The 22,686-nt window shown below is 38.0% G+C and overlaps 1 protein-coding gene across 1 annotated transcript in view; it reads left to right on the top strand.

Annotated features, from left to right (window-relative positions):
• LOC134567660 (uncharacterized) overlaps nt 1-22,686 on the top strand; it is a 484,351-nt gene that overhangs the window by 64,179 nt on the left and 397,486 nt on the right. Inside the window, exons 23-30 of the mRNA XM_063426051.1 lie at nt 487-594; nt 1,209-1,349; nt 2,798-2,920; nt 7,087-7,299; nt 8,019-8,230; nt 8,645-8,864; nt 10,096-10,249; nt 21,364-21,515. Of these exons, the coding sequence (XP_063282121.1) occupies nt 487-594; nt 1,209-1,349; nt 2,798-2,920; nt 7,087-7,299; nt 8,019-8,230; nt 8,645-8,864; nt 10,096-10,249; nt 21,364-21,515 (1,323 nt within the window). The remainder of the gene's footprint in view (nt 1-486; nt 595-1,208; nt 1,350-2,797; nt 2,921-7,086; nt 7,300-8,018; nt 8,231-8,644; nt 8,865-10,095; nt 10,250-21,363; nt 21,516-22,686) is intronic.

Below are 22,686 nucleotides of genomic sequence, written 5' to 3'. Positions count from 1 at the left end.
GACAGAGGGGCATAACTGACAAGTGCAATATGGGCAACTTTGTGGCTAAACCATTTCTAACATGTTTATCCCCTTAAAGGGAACCTATAGTCCTGAAAGTGGATGTGGCGTTATATAAAGATTCATGGAATCTGTCATAAAGCAGTGTTTCCCAACCCAGTCATCGGTGCACACCAACAGTGTGAAATTCCCAAAAATGTATTGCAAATTGAAAAAAAGTGTATAGTGCAACACACATCTAAACATAATATCAAAAGTAAAAGCTTGAGAAAGGCAGATTTGCCTTTGGTTATATTAACTTATGATATGCCTATTATTAACTACAGTCCACAATAGCCTCTGAACTGGAAAATATGGGAAAAATCCTCCAGAATTAGCCATTCTATTAAGCCCATCATTCCAAATTTGTGACATCTTGGTTTCAGTGATTGTGATGAATTATGTAACTGCTGCTTTAATTGCAACAGGAATGACAACAGTATGAAGACACTAATTGAAGCAGAACGAGCCTTCATTCTTCCTACAGATCACAGAGGCAAAAAACCACATAGCCCTCTGCTAGAGGATTTTGATATTGAAATCTCCAGATATAAGGTATAAGGGCTGCCCCCTCTTCTGCGTCCCATTCTAACAATGAAGACATATAATTTTATGTGTTAGTTTTATAGTATCATGTTATAGTAATCATTTTCCTGATGTCATTGTCTAGGTGTAAAACCACTATGTAACTTTAAAATAAATGTGTATTTATGGAAACGGAAAATTATATATGACGAGATATCCTGCATAGACAGACAAAGTAAAACAATTCTGAAAAAAACAAAAACGGGTAGAAAGTAAGAAGACCCAAAATATATAAGAAAAATTCCTACCCGTTATAAACATTTCATACTGTATCATTACACAGTGTATACCAAAATCAATTTATATGTATTATAGGTCCACACATAGTTGAGAAATTATAGTTTTTTGGCAAGCATGTCTCTCCGTTCGCTGTTTATTTATTAAGAGGAAACCTGAAGCAAAATTCTAAAAGTGGAGCAATCACAATGGAAGCCAAAGGATTTGCTCTGTTTTTAGCACTTTGCATAACCTTTTGTGATAATAATCACCAGAATAGTTTTAGGAAATAGTCATGCTAGACACAAAAATTTGTCCTCTTATCATTAGAATAATTTCTATTTCAATGGCATGTTTTCTACATGTAGGCTGCCAGAGACAACATTCAGACTCTGCCAAATCTTCAGAGGAGCGGGTGGATTCAAGTGGACTTCTGTCCCATAAAGCAAGTTCTCAGAGCATATGCTCTCAAATGGATGTGGACCTTCACAAAATACCTTATAGACCAGGTGAATCACTTTTTCCATTTCATGTTGTGGAGTTGTGTTTTGAATTGTTACCAGGGATGATCTAAACCAGGGGTAGACAATCTTGAGCACTCCGGATGTTCTTATAGCCGTAATGTTGGCCAAGCACCAGGGAAGTCTTGAGTGCTGAAGGTTATCTACCCCAGATCTAGACTATCATAATCCATAGTGGAAGACAGTCATAGACAGTTTGAGATGTACCCTCAGTCCTTTGCGTGCTATGCTTAAAGGCAGACTTTTCATCTCTGCCCAAAATATACCGATTGGACCATACATTGCTTTGTAGTCAAATAAGGAGCAGTAGCATCCCTAAGGGACAAATGTTTTTTTTTGTATGTAGACAGTTTTCTGACAAATTATGAAATATTGAAGGGATGTATCAAATCATAGTGAATCTGTCGACAATTTGGGCATTTTATTGTTTAATGTATACTTCAGTAGCAATATACATCTATATACATTTGCAAATTTTGAGCATATTATCTATATATCTTCTTATTTGGTCTAGTGGTAGATGCTTTGTTTTTTACCCTGGTAACCAGGATTCATTTACTTATATGAGAATTAAATGTTTTATTTTTTTCTTATGATTCTTGTTCTTGTCACCAGAACAACTACAGCTTGTTGTTCTGGTGAGTATAATCATTCCCTTTAGGCTTTTTGCAGTAAACACTGTATTTGCAATAAAAAATGCAATATTTACATTATACCATAGGGATACCTCCAGTGGCCACTCCTCAGATGGCTGCTAGAGGTGCTTCCTGGGATAGTGCTGCACGTGTCTCCACCCTCTGCATGGAGACACTGAACTTTCCTCAAAGAGATGCATTGATTCAATTAATCTTTATGAGGAGATGCTGATTAGTCAGGACTGTGTTTGGCTTGTGCTGGCTCTGTCCCTGATCTTCCTACTTTACAGTCTCAGTCAAACAAAAGCTATGGGAAAGCACTGTGATTGGCTTAGATCACCCTTTCTGATGATGTCAGCCTAGGAAGCAGATCAGGGGCAGAGCCAGCAGCAGCAGACTGTAATAAAATTAAGACTTTACTATATTTAGTAGGACAAGAGGGAGCAGGGGGGCTTGATGGTGTTTTTAACACTATAAGATCAGGAATATTTGTGTTTCTGAACCTATTGTGTTCCTTTAAGTAGGAGAAACACAAACATGTTTGAAATGCCACATGCAGCGAATAGATTATCTTACATAGGCCATTGTATAGGTAAGTAACTGATTCACTCCATGTTCACATCACAGATATTCAATAAGTGAAATTAGTTTTATTATTTTTTTATTCCCATCAATGACCAAAATAAATTTACAGAAAAATAGGGGAACAATTTTTTTTTTTACCTACATTTTACTCTAACTGTAAGTGTTAATTAGTTACTTAGAGTCCTGCATGTCACTAAATAATTTTTCTCTTTTTAGACAACAACTATTTTAAGAAACTTAGATTCCTTCTTAAAAAGAACAGAGCCTCAAATAGAAAGCATATCTGGAGATGCGCGAGACACCGGATCCTTTATGAAGATGATGCGACTTTTCAATGAGGTATGCTAGTAGAGATGTAAAACTGTTTTGTGCACATTAATTGGAATTCTCATTAATCACATTCTTTTCTCCTTCCAACTTATTTACACTTTCCACAGCCAGTACAAAAACAAATTAAAACGTGTTAATTCGTTTTGCTCTTCAGAGATGCCATATGTTATTATCAATGGAAAAGTATGTGCTCTAGCCAGCTCACCTAATGTTTCCAACCCCTGCTGACAGCACACGTTGCTAATTTGTACTAATTCAGTTTTTCCCACATGCACTGTTACATCAAGGACAGTGACTGATCTTCAGATTGAAAATGGGCTACTCTTTACTAACAGAAATTTTGTGCATACTGAAAGATATTTAAAAACTCTCTCACTCTCTCTGTATATATATATACAAATTAATATGTAGATTTAAACATCAGAGTAAGTACCAGGGCACTGGCCAATCTAGCAGATATCTTTTTGTGAGTCTTACTTTAGCTATTCACCAGGCTGCTTTCAGCTAAAATGCAAAAGAGACAATAAATGGTGTTCTTATAAATCCCTACAAATTAATAATTCCTTAATATGGCACATATTTTGGTGCAGGACTCATTTTTGGCTTTTATTTGCTTTTGTTACGTTACAGTGCTGCTGCCCAATGCATAAGTGCCCTATTAAAGATGAATTTGTTTTTTGTTTGTTTAGTTTTTTTCTTTTTGCATTTCAATGGCATGTATTCAACTGAGTAATAGTGCTTTGTTCCTCCAAGCTATTACTATTCTGCATTATGTTTAGGACAAATAAACACAGTGGACATGAACCTTAAACTCCATTATTAAAATTTACAACAAATTGACTTCAAAAACAAAGCAAATTATACCTTTTCAGTTTTCTAGCCAACATTCCAGAAATCAAAGCCTGGAGTACAGTGATGGATGATACATTTTAAAGATGGTGGGTTGCAGCCCTCTGAGTTGTTGGGCTCTACTCACTAAACCTAATGAGATGCCATGACCTCTTTAAAACCAGCTGCATCTATAGTCATGAATAAGCAGAGAATGGAAACCGCAGATATAATAATGATAGAATCATGTTTTTTTTTCCTCCAATAAATTCATCAATAGTCCTTACATTGCCTACAGATTCAAAAACTATAGCTGCCCACCTGTCTCATGGAACAACCTCCACTGCAGGAGCATCTTTAAAGGGTTACTCCAAGCATCATATCCTCTACAGCCTGCTGCAATGGTTTTGGTGGCAGGAGTACCCTAGCTCCATTCCATGGTAAAGGGGTCAGATTGTCTTGCAATTGTTTCCAACTTACCTGAATCCCAACAGGGGCTGAGCCTCAAGGAATAGGAGTAGTTTAGAGTTTTGATACACTATCCTCCTTTTAGATATTTGGTTTTCCGATTAATATTCAAGTAAATATCCTGCTACCTAAACTCACATGTCAGTGACAGCTAAGTTTGGCAATCCAATATCTGTAAACAGCATTGATTACATGTGAGATGCCAGAACAGCCATCATGGTCATATATTATTATTATTTTATTATTTATATAGCGCCATCACATTCCGTGGCGCTGTACAATGGGTAGATATGTACATACTAGATATTTCAATGTCCAAACCATTAAAGCAAATGTTGCAAAAAAAGAAAAGTACTGCAAATGTAATTATTAATAAATGATACATGTTTAAACTATTACAAAGTATCTTATTTACTGTCTAATAGAGTGCAGCAAGTTTTTTTTTATGACATGCAGGAGTGTGCACAGTTATACGGTACTAAGAGTTATAGTTACAGTCTACCTCATGTGTAATTTGAGGAAAAATATATCACAAAGCTTAAACCCTTAGCAAGCTAGTAAGACACATTCCTCAAATTACGCATGAGGTAGACTGTAACTATGACTCTTAGTACCGTATAACTGTGCACACTCCTGCATGTCATAAAAAAAAATAACTTGATGCACTCTATTAGACAGTAAATAAGAGATTTTGCAATAGTTTAACCCCTTAAGGACCAAACTTCTGTGTCCTTAAGGGGTTAAACATGTATCATTTATTAATAATTACATTTGCAGTACTTTTCTTTTTTTTGTAACATTTGCTTTAATGGTTTGGACATTGAAATATCTAGTTATCCAGCTTGTGCTACCTGTCACGGTAAGACATGTACAGAGCAATTCACAGGAATGTGTTTATTTTTATTCTAATTAAAGAAATGTGTTATACTATCGTTGACAGCAGCTTTAGAGTTCCTTTCCTTTGACCTGTTTTGTTTTGTACTAATTGTGAGCTGTTTAGCATGACTGAATGTGACTTAATTAGAATTGTCTGTCCCATTTTTAGAATAACACATCAAGATTTGCCCTCAGCATGCATTAATTAGAGGAATATGAGGACAAATGAGTTTCAGAACGCCAGAGTATAAAAAAAAAACTGCATATAAAGAATGACTTCTATGGTTACCAAACAAAACTCCCAAGTTCTGTGTTTGGAAGACTAGTCATTCACAATAACCTATGTTAACCTTTGAGGAATAATATGAATAATAATATGAGCATCTGATACTCAAATGGACAAAAAACTTGCTTAGTGCAGAAAATATGGTATTCTATTATGTGACCCAACAGAGATGGTTTGGGTTAAAAAAACATTTAAACTGATCAGTGCCGAAGGGACTTGGGTGTCTTAAAAGCTTATTATCATCTCATTTAATCACTAAAGGTATTTATTTTACATCAAAGAAAAACAAGTTACCTGCGCTCTCTCCTTAATCCCTATGTATTTTTAAACAAATGGAGTTTTTTTAGTTACCTCCAATGGCCATGAGAGGATGAACCCACCTGCCAACGTCAAGGCAGACCCCCCCTAGGTGGGTCCTAACTCTAACCATTCACCTTGCTTCCTTGAGCCTCTGGCAAAAATCTCTACTGAGACAGAAAGGGGATTTTTTTTTATATACACCCCTATACATTATTAACCCTTAATAGGGAACACATGGGATGGGCGGCTGCATTGTAACAAGGCTGAGTAATACAAAAAATGGATACAAATGCAGAAAGATAAGTCCTGCGCTCACTCCCATCACTGGACGGCTGCAAATGACTACAGTACACATCAGCCCCAATATATAGTAAAAACCAAAGAAAAACTAGTTACCTGCGCTCTCTCCTTAATCCCTATGCATTTTTAAACAAATGGAGTTTTTTTAGTTACCTCCAATGGCCATGAGAGGATGAGCCCACCTGCCAACGTCAAAGCAGACCCCCCTAGGTGGGTCCTCACTCTAACCATTCACCTTGCTTCCTCTCATGGCCATTGGAGGTAACTAAAAAACCTCCATTTGTTTAAAAATACATAGGGATTAAGGAGAGATGTTTATTGCCTACTTATTAGAGAGTTAGACTAACTGTTTAAACGTCTCTAAAATGACAAGCAAAATTAATTGGTTACATCATTGAGCCATTTTGCTCAACTGAGGAATTATTTAAACCTGATTATTATTAGATTGTTGTGAAATTCGCAATAGAACTCATTTTATTTGCTTTCTCAAATACAATAGTCTATTGATCAAGCCCTAGGGCTATTAAAGGACTGACCTTAGAAAACGTAGTCCTGATTCTTTATAAAGCAGGTCTTAGATAAAATAGGTAAGGTTGCTTAGATAAGGTATGTAAGGGAATTTGGATAAGGTAGATAATGTAGTTAAGATATGAGAGTTTAAATGAGCTACATATGAAAGCTAAATACATTGTGCCTGAACTCCTCTGCCCCCCACTAAATTTAAAGGAAAATAAAGCCTGGCTGTGTATTTTGTAATTATTACATGTAACATAACTTCCCAGTGCATCCACTGATTTACAATTGCTCCATGAGGGCCGCCATTTTTAGCCTCTTTGGCCAGTATCACTACTCTAATTTACCTGCATGGGTTTTGGTCAGAAAGTCTGTGCTTCCAACCAAAGATTACTTAAATATATATGACTGCTCTCATAGGGAAACTAAAAGTCAGGTGACGCATTGCAAAGACACATTTGGATTTATGAAAGCATGACAAATTATACAGACCACGGCTATAACAAAAGTAGTATTTTATTTTAAATAATAAGAAAACATGATGTTCATTTTTCTTTAATTCCAAATGCAAGTAAACTATTTTTTTTTTTGGTTTTGTGTGTAGGTTTCAGCAAAACAAGGGGAAATGGAAGTGCAGTTTGTTGTGCTACAGAAGACAGTAACACTTTTAAGAAATCATGAGATGGAACTACCGGCAGATTGTGAAGTCCTCTTCAAGACAATGCCTGCTCGGTGGAACAACATGAAGACCAAAGTTTCACTCGCAAAGCAGCGCCTAGGTCCCAGGATACAGCAAGCAGCTGATAGGGTGACACAGGTACAATTTGGTTGACATTTCTCCATCACATGCTTTTAAAAGTGTAAACAAATGGTGGGAAATATCAGTTTCTTCATTTTAAAAAATGTTTTTTTTATTTGAACTATCAAGATTGCTTTGAGGCATTGGTATAAACTGAGCAGAGCCATTATTGATAGGCATCCATATATGAAGTGACACAACAATCACAACAAATGTAACTTATAATTAAAGGTACACTATACTATATTTAGGCGGGGAAGAGAGGGCAGGGGGGCTAGATAGTGCTTTTAACATTATAAGATCAGCAATACATATTTGTGTTCCTGACCCTACAGTGCTCCTTTAAATTAACAGGCAAATGCTTCTGTTTGTATGGCTGCTGCTTCTATTTGAATGGCCACTGTAAAGTTGCTCTTAGCTATAAACATACCAATTAGTAGTTGTAATGGATGTATTTGACTAACAATCCTGACTGACTATCAAGCAAAGTCAGGTGAAAATAAAGGCAAAAATAAAGGCATTTTATGCTCAAATATTCAGCACATGGTGCACTCAATTAAGAATTTTTTTCATCTTATATTATCAATTGTTATTCTTCTAATCCAATGGAATAATTTCTTCAAAATATGCATTGTGTGATTAGAAACAGGAATAGATTTGGGCTTATTCTTTTTTTTTTATGAGACATGAATGTCTAGAGACTGAATTATTTAATCTGTGTTTACATTTTCTTGCAGGATCTTAAACGGTTTCAGCACAAACTTGATGCTCTCGGTCAGGATATTGAAACCTCTGAAGTATACATGTACAAATGTACGTCACATGAAGCCTTTAGGGCCATAGAACATTTCAACACAGATGTACAAATTCTACAAAATGAGGCAAAAGACTTGAAGGAACTTCAGGAGCTACTGGAAACCACTGTGGTTGACTTCTCCATTTTGGCTAAGTAAGGTTTAAAAACCTCATCAATTTAGTCAAGAGATGTATGTTTTATTTGTTTTTTGACTGGTGTATACAATTATAATACTACATTGAGCAATTTTGGAAACATTTTAATCTGTGGCTTACATTGTTTAAAAAGAATATTGTAAAAATTAATAAAAAATTGCAAGGCTGTTAAAGTCTCATAATAATATATTTACATAGGCATCATGCAAATAATTGTAGTGAGTAATGCCATGATCTGTTAGTTCATGCAAAGTTGATGTAGGTTCACACATTAGTTATTTTACCTGAAAATAACATTTTAGATTACTATATGTATAAACCAAGGTATTACCTTATTAATAAATCCATAATAGCTGCTGTTCTGCAGTATTTTTGTTGCACACCAGACATATGCTAATGTTGCCTTTTGCAGCTGTGAAGAATTACTACAGAAACTCAGCCTTGTTTGGCAGCATGTGAATTCAATCCTTAAAGAGCAAGACACCTGGAAGAAAGAGGTATGGCAGAACATGAACACAGAACAACTCTATCGGAGGACCAACCACCACCTGGAACTTCTGAAGGCCCTGCCAGAAGAGGTCCAGGAATGGGATGTCTATAAACACACACTGGAAGCTGTTAATATCATGCATGTACGTATCATCAACACATCAGTACAATAGTTTATTTCACTTTCTTTGCACATGTTTCTGTGTAATTTTATCATAATAAAATGCAGTAAAAACAAAGAAGGTGGAGCAGCGCTGAACAACTAAGCAAAAACATATGGGAGGCAACACTCTTGAAAGTAAGACATTCCCTCTAAACCCATAAGATAACTGAAAAAAACAAAACAAAGATACAGGTTGCGTCAATAAAAAACTTGTAAACCTCTAAGAGCTAAATACCAGTAAGTAAAATATAGTCCTAAAAGTGACATTCCATCTTCAGACTTTCTTGTGATGTTCGCTGGACAGTTTCTCTTAGTAGCAGCATATGAAAGAGAGCAAAAAAAAAGAAGGAATCAATATGACAATAAAGTGTTTGACATGCAACACTAAAATGTAAAAATGCCAACTCACATATAATAGAGCTATAACCAGCTCTGAATAAAACAGCATACAGTAGTTTTATTATCCCCACTTACAGGATATTCCTCAGGCAATGTTTCACCTTAGAGAGGAACAAACTAGATAAAATGTTTTCATATTTTCTATTCTAGATGATCATTGACACTATTAAATTCCCTCCCTTGGTGTAGGAGTTAATTTATAAGATTAAACATGTATTTCCTATATTCTGTGAGGAGACAAGTTACCTCTTTGTAATGTTGCGATATATATCTGCAAAATAAAAGTACAGTGCAATTAAAATATAAATTGAGTTATGTTAATGTTATGATTATTACACTCAGTAGGGAAATAACACTGTCTATAAAACTCATAATCATTGCAGAAGCGTTGAGTCAAAGATAAATCAAATACGTAAAATTAGATAAAAAAAGAACACTTTGATACATTTAAGGGTTAAAGACACCTACCAAACAAGATGATCTGAGAATTAAATCTGTATTTTGAATTTCACTAATATTTGTTTAAACGATTATGATAGGCCCACGTAACCCATTGTACTCCAACATGCAAAGAACAAAATAAAATTATGACTTCTCTAAACACCTGGTAACTAATACAATAAACATTGTATTTTATACCTCATTTTAAAGTAGAATTTTTCAAGTCAAGATGAATAGGTATTTCTTTCTGAGTTTACACCCTAATGTAAAATGTTGTGTATTTGAATATACATTTTTAAAAAATGCATTGTATAACCTACTGTAAATATATTTAAACACAAAAATGGCACGTGTTTTTTTCCCCCCTTCAGTTGACCTTGCCATTGATAGAAGAAATCAGCCACCCAGCAATGAGAACAAGACATTGGAACCAGTTGGTTCGACAGACAGGGGGTTTGCTCCTTGTTACTCAGCAAAGTTTTAAGGCACTGACACTCGGAGATCTCCTAGCAATGGGCTTAGAAAGTAAGTTTTCAGATAGATATATCATTAGTTATACAGAGTTTTGAGTGAGTTGTTTTTCTTTCATCCATAATAAGAGATGAATAATGGCATGCTGAGTTTGTCAAAGGTTTGGCCTAATTTATCATGATGCTAACAAAACTCCCCACTTAACCCCTTAAGGACCAAACTTCTGGAATAAAAGGGAATCATGACGTGTCAGACATGTCATGTGTCCTTAAGGGGTTAAATGTATCACTCTCTCTGTATACAAAATTATACGGATTTATTCACTAAACAGAGCATGGTGGCTACATGTTTCCAATTCATCCATTTTTTTTACAGTTAGCAGGTTTGGTTTTCAATAATTTTAACCCCTTAAGGACCAAGCTTCTGGAATAAAAGGGAATCATGACATGTCACACATGTCATGTGTCCTTAAGGGGTCAATGGGCAAAACCCATTGTTTTTTTTTTTAATTTTCAGACAATGATGTTCAGCCACTTAGCAGTGAGTTATAGTGAGCTGACAAATGAATTGTAGCTGCACTCCTGACCATGATCTTGCAAACTGATGTTTAATTCTCAATAACTCACTGTTTAATTAATATGCCTAAATTTGTTTGCAACATGAAATCCTAAAGCTCAAATATTGATTTAAAGCAAATAAGATCCTTAAAGGACACTCCAAACACTTAAAGCACTTTAGCTTGTTAAAAATGCTTTATGTGTGAAGAGTGTGCCCTCTTTTTTCATTTTACAAAAAGTGTAGATTTCAATGGAAATTTGCACTTTTATAAATTAACCTTGTTATACCTTCGGCTGTCAGACAATCAGTAGTGTTATTTCCTGGTAGTTTATCTCAGTGTAACTAAGCTCAAAGTTGTTACGCCCTCAATAACAAAAATGCAGAAATGAATGCATGTATGTTTTCATTAGGGGTATATCTATTAAATTGTTAAAAAAAAAAGGTATGTATTATGAAAATAAATCAAATAATCCCCAAAAAGTGTATACTTGGGCTAACGTTTGCCCATGACATTCAAAAACTTAATTTAGTACAAAGAAAAATAAAATAGTTTATTTTGTCTTTGCTATCACACCACACGGAAAAGTAAATTTGACTGCCATTGCTTGTTTCTGTTCATCTGCTTTTCTAACAAGGGACTCTTCATGGCAGCCCTTTACCCTGTTTAGTGTGGAACATCTTATCTGAATCTGAGCATTCACAGTTTGGTAAGAATGTATCAAGGCCTCTGAACACTGTTAAAGGTTTCAGTGACACCCTGCAATTCACTGCATAGCACAGATGACTAGAGGACTAGAGTAACTGTAATTACTGTATGCAGGCATTAATCTGTTTAAATGCATTATTTTTTTTATTAATTCCCATTCCAAAATATAACCAGGTTCGGTTGAAAGAGTTAAATCACATATTAAAAGGAAAGGATAAATATGTTAAACCCTATGACAATAGCAACCCTTCTAAAAGGGAAGGGAAGGAGTGTCACAAGGGGAACCTATAAAGGAAGTCACTAAACTTTCAGTTTTGAATTTAGGCACTCATATTGAAACACAAGACTAAAACTAGCAACAGGGTATAAGGTCCAGGTGCAGGTATGACTGAGGAAAATATATTACAGAGTAGTTTGAAATAACTTTATTAAATACTAAATCAAAAGATGAATACAAAGAGGACATATGAATATATCTGCATAAAATATATATGTAAAACTTTGTATAAAATAATTAGTGGGCTGCTAGGAATTATTGACCTAGGAGAGATAAGTACCATACTCTATGTGATTGTTAGAGATGGGTGCTCAATCCTCTGTAATGGAGAAAAACAAATATATATATATATATATATATATATATATATATATATATATATATATATATGTGTGTGTGTGTGTGTGTGTGTGTGTGTGTGTGTGTGTGTTTATATATATATATATATATACATATATATATATATATACTGAACAAAATTATAAACGCAACACTTTTGTTTTGGCCCCAATTTTTCATTAGCTGAACTCCAAGATCTAAGACTTTTTCTATGTACACAAAAGGCCTAGTTCTCTCAAATATTGTTCACAAATCTGTCTGATTCTGTGTTAGTGAGCACTTAACCTTTGCCAAGATATTCCATCCACCTCACAGGTGTGGCATATCAAGATGCTGATTAGACAGCATGATTATTGCACAGGTGTGCCTTAGGCTGGCCACAATAAAAGGCCGCTCTAAAATGTGCAGTTTTATCACACAGCACAATGCCACAGATGTCGCAAGTTTTGAGGGAGTGTGCAATTGGCATGCTGACTGCAGGAATGTCCACCAGAGCTGTTGCCCATGAATTGAATGTTAATTTCTCTACCATAAGCCATCTCCAGAGGCATTCCAGAGAATTTTTCAGTACATCCAACCGGCCTCACAACTGCAGACCACGTGTTACCACACAAGCCCAGGACCTCCATATCCAGCATCCTCACCTCCAAGATCATCTGAGACCAGCCACCCAGACAGTTGCTGCAAAAATCAGTTTGCATAACCAAAGAATTTCTGCAAAAACTGTCAGAAGCCGTATCGGGGAAACTCATCTGCATGCTTGTCGTTCTCATCGGGGTCTCGACCTGACTGCAGTTTGTCATCGTAACTGACTTGATTGGGCAAATGCTCACATTTGATGGCATCTGGCACTTTGGAGAGGTGTTCTCTTCACGGATGAATCCCGGTTTTCACTGTACAGGGCAGATGGCAGACAGCATGTATGGCGTTGTGTGGGTGAATGGTTTGCTGATGTTAACTTTGTGGATCGAGTGGCCCATGGTGGCAGTGGGGTTATGGTATGGGTAGGTTTATGTTATGGACAACGAACACAGGTGCATTTTATTGATGGCATTTTGATTGCACAGAGATATCATGACGAGATCCTGAGGCCCATTGTTGTGCCATTCATTCACGACCATCACCTCATGTTGCAGCATGATAATGCAAGGCCCCATGTTGCAAGGATTTGTACACAATTCCTGGAAGCTGAAAACATCCCAGTTCTAGCATGGCCAGCATACTCACCAGACATGTCACCCATTGAGCATGTTTGGGATGCTCTGGATCGGCGTATACGACAGCGTGTTCCAGGTCCTGCCAATATCCAGCAACTTTGCACAGCCATTAAAGAGGAGTGGACCAACATTCCACAGGCCACAATCAACAACCTGATCAACTCTATGCAAAGGAGATGTATTGCACTGCGTGAGGCACTAGATACTAACTGGTTTTCGGACCCCCCCGGAATCACTCCGGACCACCCAATACAGTAAAACTGCACATTTTAGAGTGGCCTCCAATCCTCTCTCACACAGTGTTATTGGTCTGGCGAGTTGCCGGCATTGCTGAGGGTCACTTCAGGGTCAGGTCAGCGCGAGGCACTTTACGGAGTTTCTGCTGTCTCAGGGTTACAGTGTCCCCCTGTGCTGAGCGTCCTCTCTGCCTGAGTGCCTGTCCGTCGGTCTGGTCCCTCGTCCGCAGGTTTTCGTGTCCCGTCAGCCTAGTCCGTGAGTCCATACGGATGGGCACTCCGTCTGTGTCATTCCACAAGCTAGGCTCCATGTGTCTTGTCCGGGGCTTGGGAACCCACAGACTAACCAGGTTCCCCCGGCACTGCAACATTTCCGCGTGTTGGATTTTATGTATCCGAACGAGCTGTTTGGGAATTTAACCCTAACCATATGTGCAGACAACCTTTCCTTTCTTACAAATCTCCTATTTCGTGCTGCGTTCGGCACTTTCAGGTTTCATTAGCATTCCTATTAAGTCAGGGGTTCTGGGCTTTCGGTTATATTCACCTCTTTTCGGCTGCTTCCAACCCCCTTTTCGTATAAATTCATATCATTAAGAACATTATCGCCACCTTGTGGCCACGTTATAGTATTAATCTGTGTTAAAATTAGTATGCTTTACGGTTACGGACAATATTTAATTTTGTTTTTGTAATTTTGTAGATAAGCAGGGAAGTTTTGTTTTAGGATTTTACTTAAACCTGATATTTTGTTAACATCTATAAATACTGTTTTGTTCTACCGCTTGTAACGGACCATTTTGCTCACCAGAGGTTAAAAAACGTTTAGGCGATAATCCCCTTCCAGATAGACAAGCAGCTACTGCAATCACCAATCTCCCGAACTGCAAACTGCACGAAGTCACCAACTCTCAAATAGGAAACACACGAACACAGGAAGCAGCCGAACAGGAAAACCATATGAAAGGGTTACACTCCTGGCAGTCAGCATAGAATCCAATTCCCCCAATAACGAGACGACACTTCGTTTTGAGGGTTAAGCAGAACTCGTTTACTAGGGCTAACTGCCCGACTTTTATGCAGGTCTCCCACCTGGTGGACACTCCCCTAGGGGACCAGATGGGAAACTGGGAAACATATTGGACATTGACCAATCACAGACATACACCTTTAAACACTCCCACAATGCATCACAATCCCTGCTCTCTGTCCTGGAGGTAATTGGGAAGTAATCCAATTATCTCCAAGGACAGAGGCAAAACTCCATTAGCCACATGGCAGACAAAGGACAATAAAAGACATAAAATTACACACGGTTGCTTTTATTACATAAAACCCATACATTCTACATATCCCCAGATAGCTTAGATCTGAGCGCACATTACTACCGAATGGCGCTCAGATCACATACATACAGTTCAATCGCCATGGAGCCAAAGTCTTTCCCATAGTCTTTCGTTACACGAATAGGCTCCATGGCATGGCTATCTGGGGTGATGCTGTTCATACGGTCAAACTACCGAATACAGAGGTAAGGAGGCTGGCGGCTCAGCGGTGTTCGCGCAATTAAGTGTCTGTGGTCAGTTCCATAGTTTGGGCGCTGAACACCGCTGGCCGTTCGGGTGTTAAATTGGCCGCTGCCACGTGTTCAGCAAACGAACAAAGGCCACCCAGCGTTCATCAATTAAGCTGCGGTTAACCGCAGCTTCTGGGCGGTGAATTGACGGCACACTCCAGTTCCCAGGTGGTCCATCGATCGTTACTTTGTTCGGTACATTCAATCTACCGAACACCCCGGCAGAAAGGCACGAAAAAGCCTTTCTGCAGGGAAAATAAAGGTTTGAACTGCAGGGCCATAGTCTAAAGGGAGCAGGCGAGCAACCAGGCTTCTCCAGTGCACAGTGGCGAGGTTGGTTTCGCCACACCGCTGGTTTGGTTCAGAACTGTTAGACAGGGGAATTGTACCTGTTTTACAAACATTTAGATGGATACATTTGGTTTTACATTGTTTTGAGCTACAGCCTAGTTATTTCCGGTTATATCTAATATTCTTTAGGCGACATATCGGGCAAACTATTGCAAGTTGCAAGGTGTTCGTCAATTCATGGCAAGCATTTGCCAAATTTGCGCCTGGTGTCTAGCAATTGGGGCAGGTTATATTCAGGTAGATATTCGCCTCGCATGGTGGCATAAAGAGGGCATCACCTGTCACTCCCTACTCCCCATACTATTTTCTGCTTTATTTGTCACAGAGAGGTTGACACCCCGCCACAACGTTCGGTCGCCACAAATCCTTTCAGGCCAACGCATAGTTACAGCCTCTCAAGCCACTGGGCAACTAGCAGAGCCTCATCTGTCACCCCTTTTTAGTGGTATTTTTCCCTACTTGGCAAATAGCTGGCCTGCCAGTACCAGTTGGGTTTACACTAGTGGTAATTAAATATTTCAAGTATGTCTTAGGCTCCAGAATGTAGGGATGTGTGCTGCTCTGCGGTTACTGGCTATTAGGAATCCAGGTGTTCAATAGTGTATATTTTCCGGCCTCTATGCCATAGTCTAGAGGTCCCGCGAGGCCAACACCCATCCTCATACTCACAGGGATAAGCCCATAGGTCCAAGCATAGTTATCCGACTCGCACAGTTGCATAGAGAGGGCCTAACCTGTCACTCCCATACTATCTTCTGCTTTAATTGTCACAGAGATGCCGACACCCCACCACAATGTTCAGTGGCCTCAAAAATCCCCTCGGGCCAACGATAGTTAGAGCCTCTCAAACCACTTAGCAACTAGCAGGGCCTCACCTGTCATCCATCCTGGTGGAATTTTTTGCTGCTTTGCAATAGCTAGTCTGCCAGTACCAGTTTGGTCTTACATATATGTTAATTTATATTTCGATAGGTGCAAGGTTTCCGACTATAGGGATGGGCATTGCTCTTTTAAGCCATAGAATTGTGAGGAACTGGAGGTGTATATGCAAAGGCCGGGGATCTGGGGCACAAGTACGGTAGTATGACTTTCTACGATTACCACCATTCATTTTCAGCAGAAGTGGTTGCAGCTCTGACTCAATTTAACTTCAGTATGGATTGGAATAGTCTAAATACTGAGTTTATTGGCAGACACTTTGCAGACCTCAAGATTCCGGCTTGTGCAGTTTTTGCACGTTCAGGTCACGCTCTACGTATTTGTGCCCTAACAAGGCACAAGTCCCTCGGGGCCACTCGGTTCCTTACACAGCTGCAAATCTGATAGGGTTGTTAAGGTTAAGCCTGGTGGAGACATTGTTTTGGGCAAGTCCCAAAGGTGCAATAGCTTCAAGGCAGGTACGTGCGGTTTCGGTGCTTACAGGTTATTGCACGTTTGTTCCTACTGCTTCTAGACTCATGCCTAGTCTGGGTGCCCAAATAGAATGCTCTCTAACAAACCTACCTTACGGATATTGATGTTATAGGTGTTGCTGAACCATTCGTGGTTCTAACCCTCACATCAATTGGTTATCTTTCTCTTTGATCAGTTATGGCAAGGGTTTCACGATAGTTTCATACACTTGCCATCTGATGTGCTGGTATGCAATGAATTGCAGGCAGCGCGAGCAGATCCAGAATTGGCAGATACATTGATAAGACTGAGTTGAAACAGAGAATTGTTTTGGGCCTTTTAGGTCCCTTCCTTTTTACTTGGGTGACACTCCATTGGTATAGTCACTGGTAAATCTTCACATAAATACAGTTTGATCATTGACCTATCAGCACCACATTCCTCCACAGTTCCTAGTCTCAATAAATCTGATTTGTCATATGCGGTCAAACTATTCCAATTCACCCCTCACTTTGGCATGTGCACGGCATTAAGTGGCAGGGTTTATACTGATTTCTCCCGGCGTATGGTCAGTTCCAAGGTAGCACCAAGATATTCAATATTTTGCAGGAAACTGGTGCTGGTTGCTACTTGATGGGTGCAGATGCCTGACTGTTACACACTATTTGGACGATTTACACAATTTAAAAATAACTTACTACCCTGTTGCAGTCTCACAGCAGCATCAAATCCCTGGATTTTTTAGACCGACGGAAGAATTTTGGTACTTAAGACCAATATATATGATCTTAAAGTAATTTTTATTTCTATCTTTTGTACATAATTGGGATCAACACAGTTCAAGAACATACTGTCAGTATTAAAAAAAAACGGCTTGTTTAAAACCGAATAACCCCGGCTGTTCCGATAACTGGGGTCATCTGATACAGGCAGACACTATAAATCTTTGAACATTGTATCAACTGCATCCTAGTTAACAATTTATTGTGGCAATATTCCAATAACATTGGGACTAATATTTTGAAACATATTTGTTATACACAGACTGCCATTTTTTACTTTGATATTTCTTAAAGACGTATTCCACACACCATAACTACTCCTGGTAATTTATTAGAGTTTATCTAATAACTCTCTTTTTTTCTGCAAATTCTTTCTTTAAGTGGGAGCCTGTTTTATCCAGTAGAGTAGTATCAAAGCCATTACTGCCTATCTTAATTTGAGAGTTTTCACTCTCACCTACACTTGCTCTATTACATTGTCTGCCTACCTTTAAATCATCTGAAATAATTACTCCTAAATCATTTTCCTCAGATGTTGAGGTTAGTAGGGTATCAAATATTCTATACTCTGCCCTTGGGTTTTTACGTCCAAGGTGCATTTTCTTGAACTTATCCACATTAAATGTCAGTTGCCACAACTCTGACCATTTTTCTAGTTTACCTAAATCATTTGCCATTTGGCTTATCCCTCCTGGAACATCAACCCTGTTACATATCTTAGTATCATCAGCAAAAAGACATACCTTACCATCAAACCTTCTGCAATATCACTAATAAAAATATTAAAGTGAATGGGTCCAAGTACAGATCCCTGGGGTACCCCGCTGGTAACTAGACCTTGCTACGTTCATTACAACCCTCTGTTGCCTGTCATTCAGCCACTGCCTTACACATTCAACAATATTGGAATCCAAACTTAAAGATTGCAGTTTATTGATGAGTCTTCAATGTGGAACAGTGTCAAAAGCCTTACTGAAATCTAGGTAAGCAATGTCTACTGCACCACCCTGATTTATTATTTTAGTTACCCAATCAAAAAAATCAATAAGATTAGTTTGGCATGATCCACCAGAATTAAACCCATGTTGTCTCTGATCTTGAAATCCATGTGATTTTAGATTTTCAACAATTCTGTTCTTTAACATGGTTCCCATCAATTTCCCCACTACTGAAGTAAGGCTTACTGTCCTGTAGTTTCCCGACTCCTCCCTACAACCTTTCTTGTAAATGGGCACAACATTCGCTATTTTCCAATCTTCTGGGACTACTCCTGTTAATAATGATTATTATGATAATTAAATAAATCCGTAAATGGTTTTGCTAGTACACTACTAAGCTCTTTTAGTAACTTTGGGTGTATCCCAATAGGCACAATTGACTTACTTTTCTTTACTTTTGACAGTTGAAATAGAACCTCTTCCTCTGTAAACTCACATGTACCAAATTACCCATTTGTCCTTTTTCTTAAGTGAAGAAAAAATATTCATGAAGGCAGTCTGCATACCTTCCTTCTTTTGTTTTTAATCTAACTAATCCTTGTATTACTTTTCTTTTCTCATTTATGTATCTAAAAATGTTTTATCCCCTTTTTTACTGACTGTGCTATTCTCTCTTGTGCTTTGGAGGCTCTTATAACTTGCTTTGCCTCTTTCTGCCTAATCTTATAGATCATTCTGTCTTCCTCACTCTGGTTTTTTTTTACAATTGCTAAATGCTAGCTTTTTGTTTTTCACCATTTTGGCCACTTCTGTGGAGTACCACTGTGGTTTCTTAATTTTTCTGCTCTTGACAAGCCTAATGGAATCTTCTGTTGCTTTCAGTAGTACAACGCTTAAATAATCCCATTTCTCCTGTACTCAATTTAAACTGCTCCAGTCTGAGAAGGACTCCTTTATGCATATTGTAATTTTAGAAAAGTCTGGGGCCCTGGAACCGCTCTCTCCTGGAGCCGAATGGGAAACGGACGACACTCAGTCCTGGGAGCTCCATTCCTTACAAGGACTTTCCCCGTTGAATCCTCCACACTGGAACAGTGATTAAAGAATAGCCCTTTCCCCTCACAGTAACCAGATGACACATAGTTCTGGGAGTACATGCTGGAATCCTTTAATGGCAGCCACAACTGCATTTTTTTTGTGTGTTTGTAGGGATGCATTTTCGCCTGTGTCTCCTGCTCTCCCTGTAACTGAGAGAAAGACCTCTTATTAAATAGATTTTCCTTCCAATATATGCATTTTGCTAGCAAAATTGGTAACACAATGTACAGATAGACGTAATTGATGTGATTCTGACAGTAATACACACACACATATATATATATATATATATACACGTGTATTAATGTGTGTATTAGTAACATGTATAATTATGCCTATAATATTTACACATATATTAATATACATTTATATATGCATAATACACACAAACATGTCATGAATACTAGTTGCATACTCCAGCACAATAACATATTCAAAGTGAAGCGCGCACCCATAGGACTAGATAACTTGGTTTTTTTTTTACAGCAGTGCAACCGCATACATTCACCAATTTCAGTCCCATTACTAAAATTTCCTTAATATGTTAAGGTAGTTGGACTGAAACATTGATTACATGCAAATGTACGTCTGCTTAAAATAAAGGCGCTCTTTTGTTTATTTTGAAGCCCTATATGCTTTCTTTCATTGGAGTAATCGTTTAAAATTTTAAGTTATCTTTTCCACCTGTATATCAGCACACTATGCTGGCGTGAAGCATTATTGGGCTGGTATAGATTTTTTTCCAGGGCTGCTTTTAGTTCCCAGTCTGGCCCTGGGCAGCAGTATGCACTATGTGAAGAAGACAGCGCTGGGAAACTTTGGGTCATTCATATGGATATTACTTTGGCGTATGCCACCTATCTAGAGATTGTTGCATACCACGTACAACCCTTCATGGCAATGGTGTTCCCTTATGCCCTGATAGCACTCTGCCACCTGAAAAATAGTTCAGAAATGGTTTGAGGAACATGACAAAGAGTTCAGAGTGTTGCCTTGGTCTCCAAATTCTCCTTATCTCAATCCAGTAAATCTTCTGTGGGATGTGCTGAAACAACAAATCCGATCCATGGAGGCCCCACCTTGCAACTTGCAGGACTTATGGGATCTACTGCTAATGCCTTATTGCCAGATACCACAGAACACATTCAGAGAAATTGTGGAGTGTATACATCGATGCATCAGAGCATTTTAGGCAGCACAAGTGGTCCTACACGATATTAGGCAGGTGGTTTTATTGTTGTGGCTGGTCAGTGTACATACTTATGCATGTTATACTTTAAACACAAACACATATACACATAATGTGTTAGAGTTTAAATAGTGCACTTTAAAAGTGCATGCAGAAAGATCTGAGGGATAAGTAGGGACTGCAGATTTACTATTGTCATAAACGATTCATTTATTCAATTATTTCAGTCTGTTAGAAATTCTTTACAGCTGATTTATATACAAAACATCACATAGACTTTAATGGTGACTTCTGATAACTAATTTGAAAAGTGTTTCTGATAGATGAGAATCATTTGAAAAGCATATAAAAAATAAATAAATAGAGGACTATGTGTAAAAAGGCTGCTAAAACACTTTGATTATTAGAAATGGACTTATTCTAGGGTATTTTTCCATCAATGCAATGTTTACTGTACATGAATTTGTGGTGAGACTTGACCATGTTTATTTACTTTAATAAAACAACAGAACACAGTGGTGACGTGAAGGCGGCTGTACAACGCGCAGTACGAGACGTGACCATTGAAAGTTCCTTGAAGAATTGTGAAGAAGTCTGGCTGAGTCGGACATTTGACCTTCGACCTCACAGCAGAGTTATATTATCTAAAGCACTCAATGAGGTATATTGCTGTACATCTGGAAATCATAGAAGATTGTGTTTCACTTTCGTATAGAGCTCATAAGGGTTGTATTGGGTAGGAACTGAGAATTAACAGCTTGTTAAATAGGAAATAAAAAATGTTTCTGAAAAAGTCACAGGGGTCTGAAAATGATCTAATGTATATAATTTAACTAACATATATCTGTTTAACCTGGTTCAGTGAAAACACTTTTACAGTGCAGTTACTGGCATCATTTGAGGCTGAAGAGCATAAAGTGGTATTTTTGAAAACCGAATGCAGTGTATATAGCCTCAAACTTACTGTAACTAAACTAAAAAGTTTACCACAATCCTGCAACTGAATAGTGACATGGTAAAGTCATACCTTCCCAAACAGTAAACTTGATTTGAAGTACTGGAACATAAGCAAATTGGCATTATTATTGACATCTATAGAAAATGATACTACTTAATGAAAAGATCTGATTCTACTAAATGGTAATTAAAAATACCATATAAGCAGATCTGTGTGTATGCACAGTAGTGAAACTGACTCAGACATTCATATGAGTCCACCATTAAAGTTCCCTGTGAGTAGATTTATCTATCAGAAATGTACACTGGCTCCAGTCACTGGTACATTTAATGTAATACCTCTGTTTTATCATTGGTTATGATTATGCTGGCAAGTATTAGACTTTTTTTTATTTACAAGGGCAAGTGTCAACCAAAGTGCTTGAATTGCTTGAATTGAGACAACAGTTAGACCTTGCTAGGGTGCCGATTCCTGGTTTGAATGAAGGCAATAATGGCAAAACAATATGGATATGATCCACCAAATCCACGAGTAGCAATAGAGAATATATGGAGCTATATTGAAAAGGAGTATGCTTCAAAAGGAGCTTAGAGTGCTGAACTCTGGAAAAGCTTTGAGTGGCCTGAGCCAGGAGTAATGCTGCTAGGACAGGTTGTTGGATACTGACATTGTGTAAGCAATTGGTCAGAATTAATCTGATATGTGAGAGGAACCACTCATAATTCAGGTAGGGGTAGATGTTGTGATTACCACTACTGTACATGCTCTTCTTCAGGATTGGTGCCATGGCTATGTAATCGGTGGACAATTGGGAGATTTGGCCTGGTTCTGTGCGCCCACTGCTTCCGTGCCTTTTTTTGGTGCCTTTGCTAGA

This window comes from Pelobates fuscus, chromosome 1 (genome assembly GCF_036172605.1).
Source record: "Pelobates fuscus isolate aPelFus1 chromosome 1, aPelFus1.pri, whole genome shotgun sequence".
Taxonomy (NCBI): Eukaryota; Metazoa; Chordata; class Amphibia; order Anura; family Pelobatidae; genus Pelobates; species Pelobates fuscus.
The sequence above is the reverse complement of the archived record's forward strand: the minus strand, read 5'-3'. Positions and strand labels throughout refer to the sequence as shown.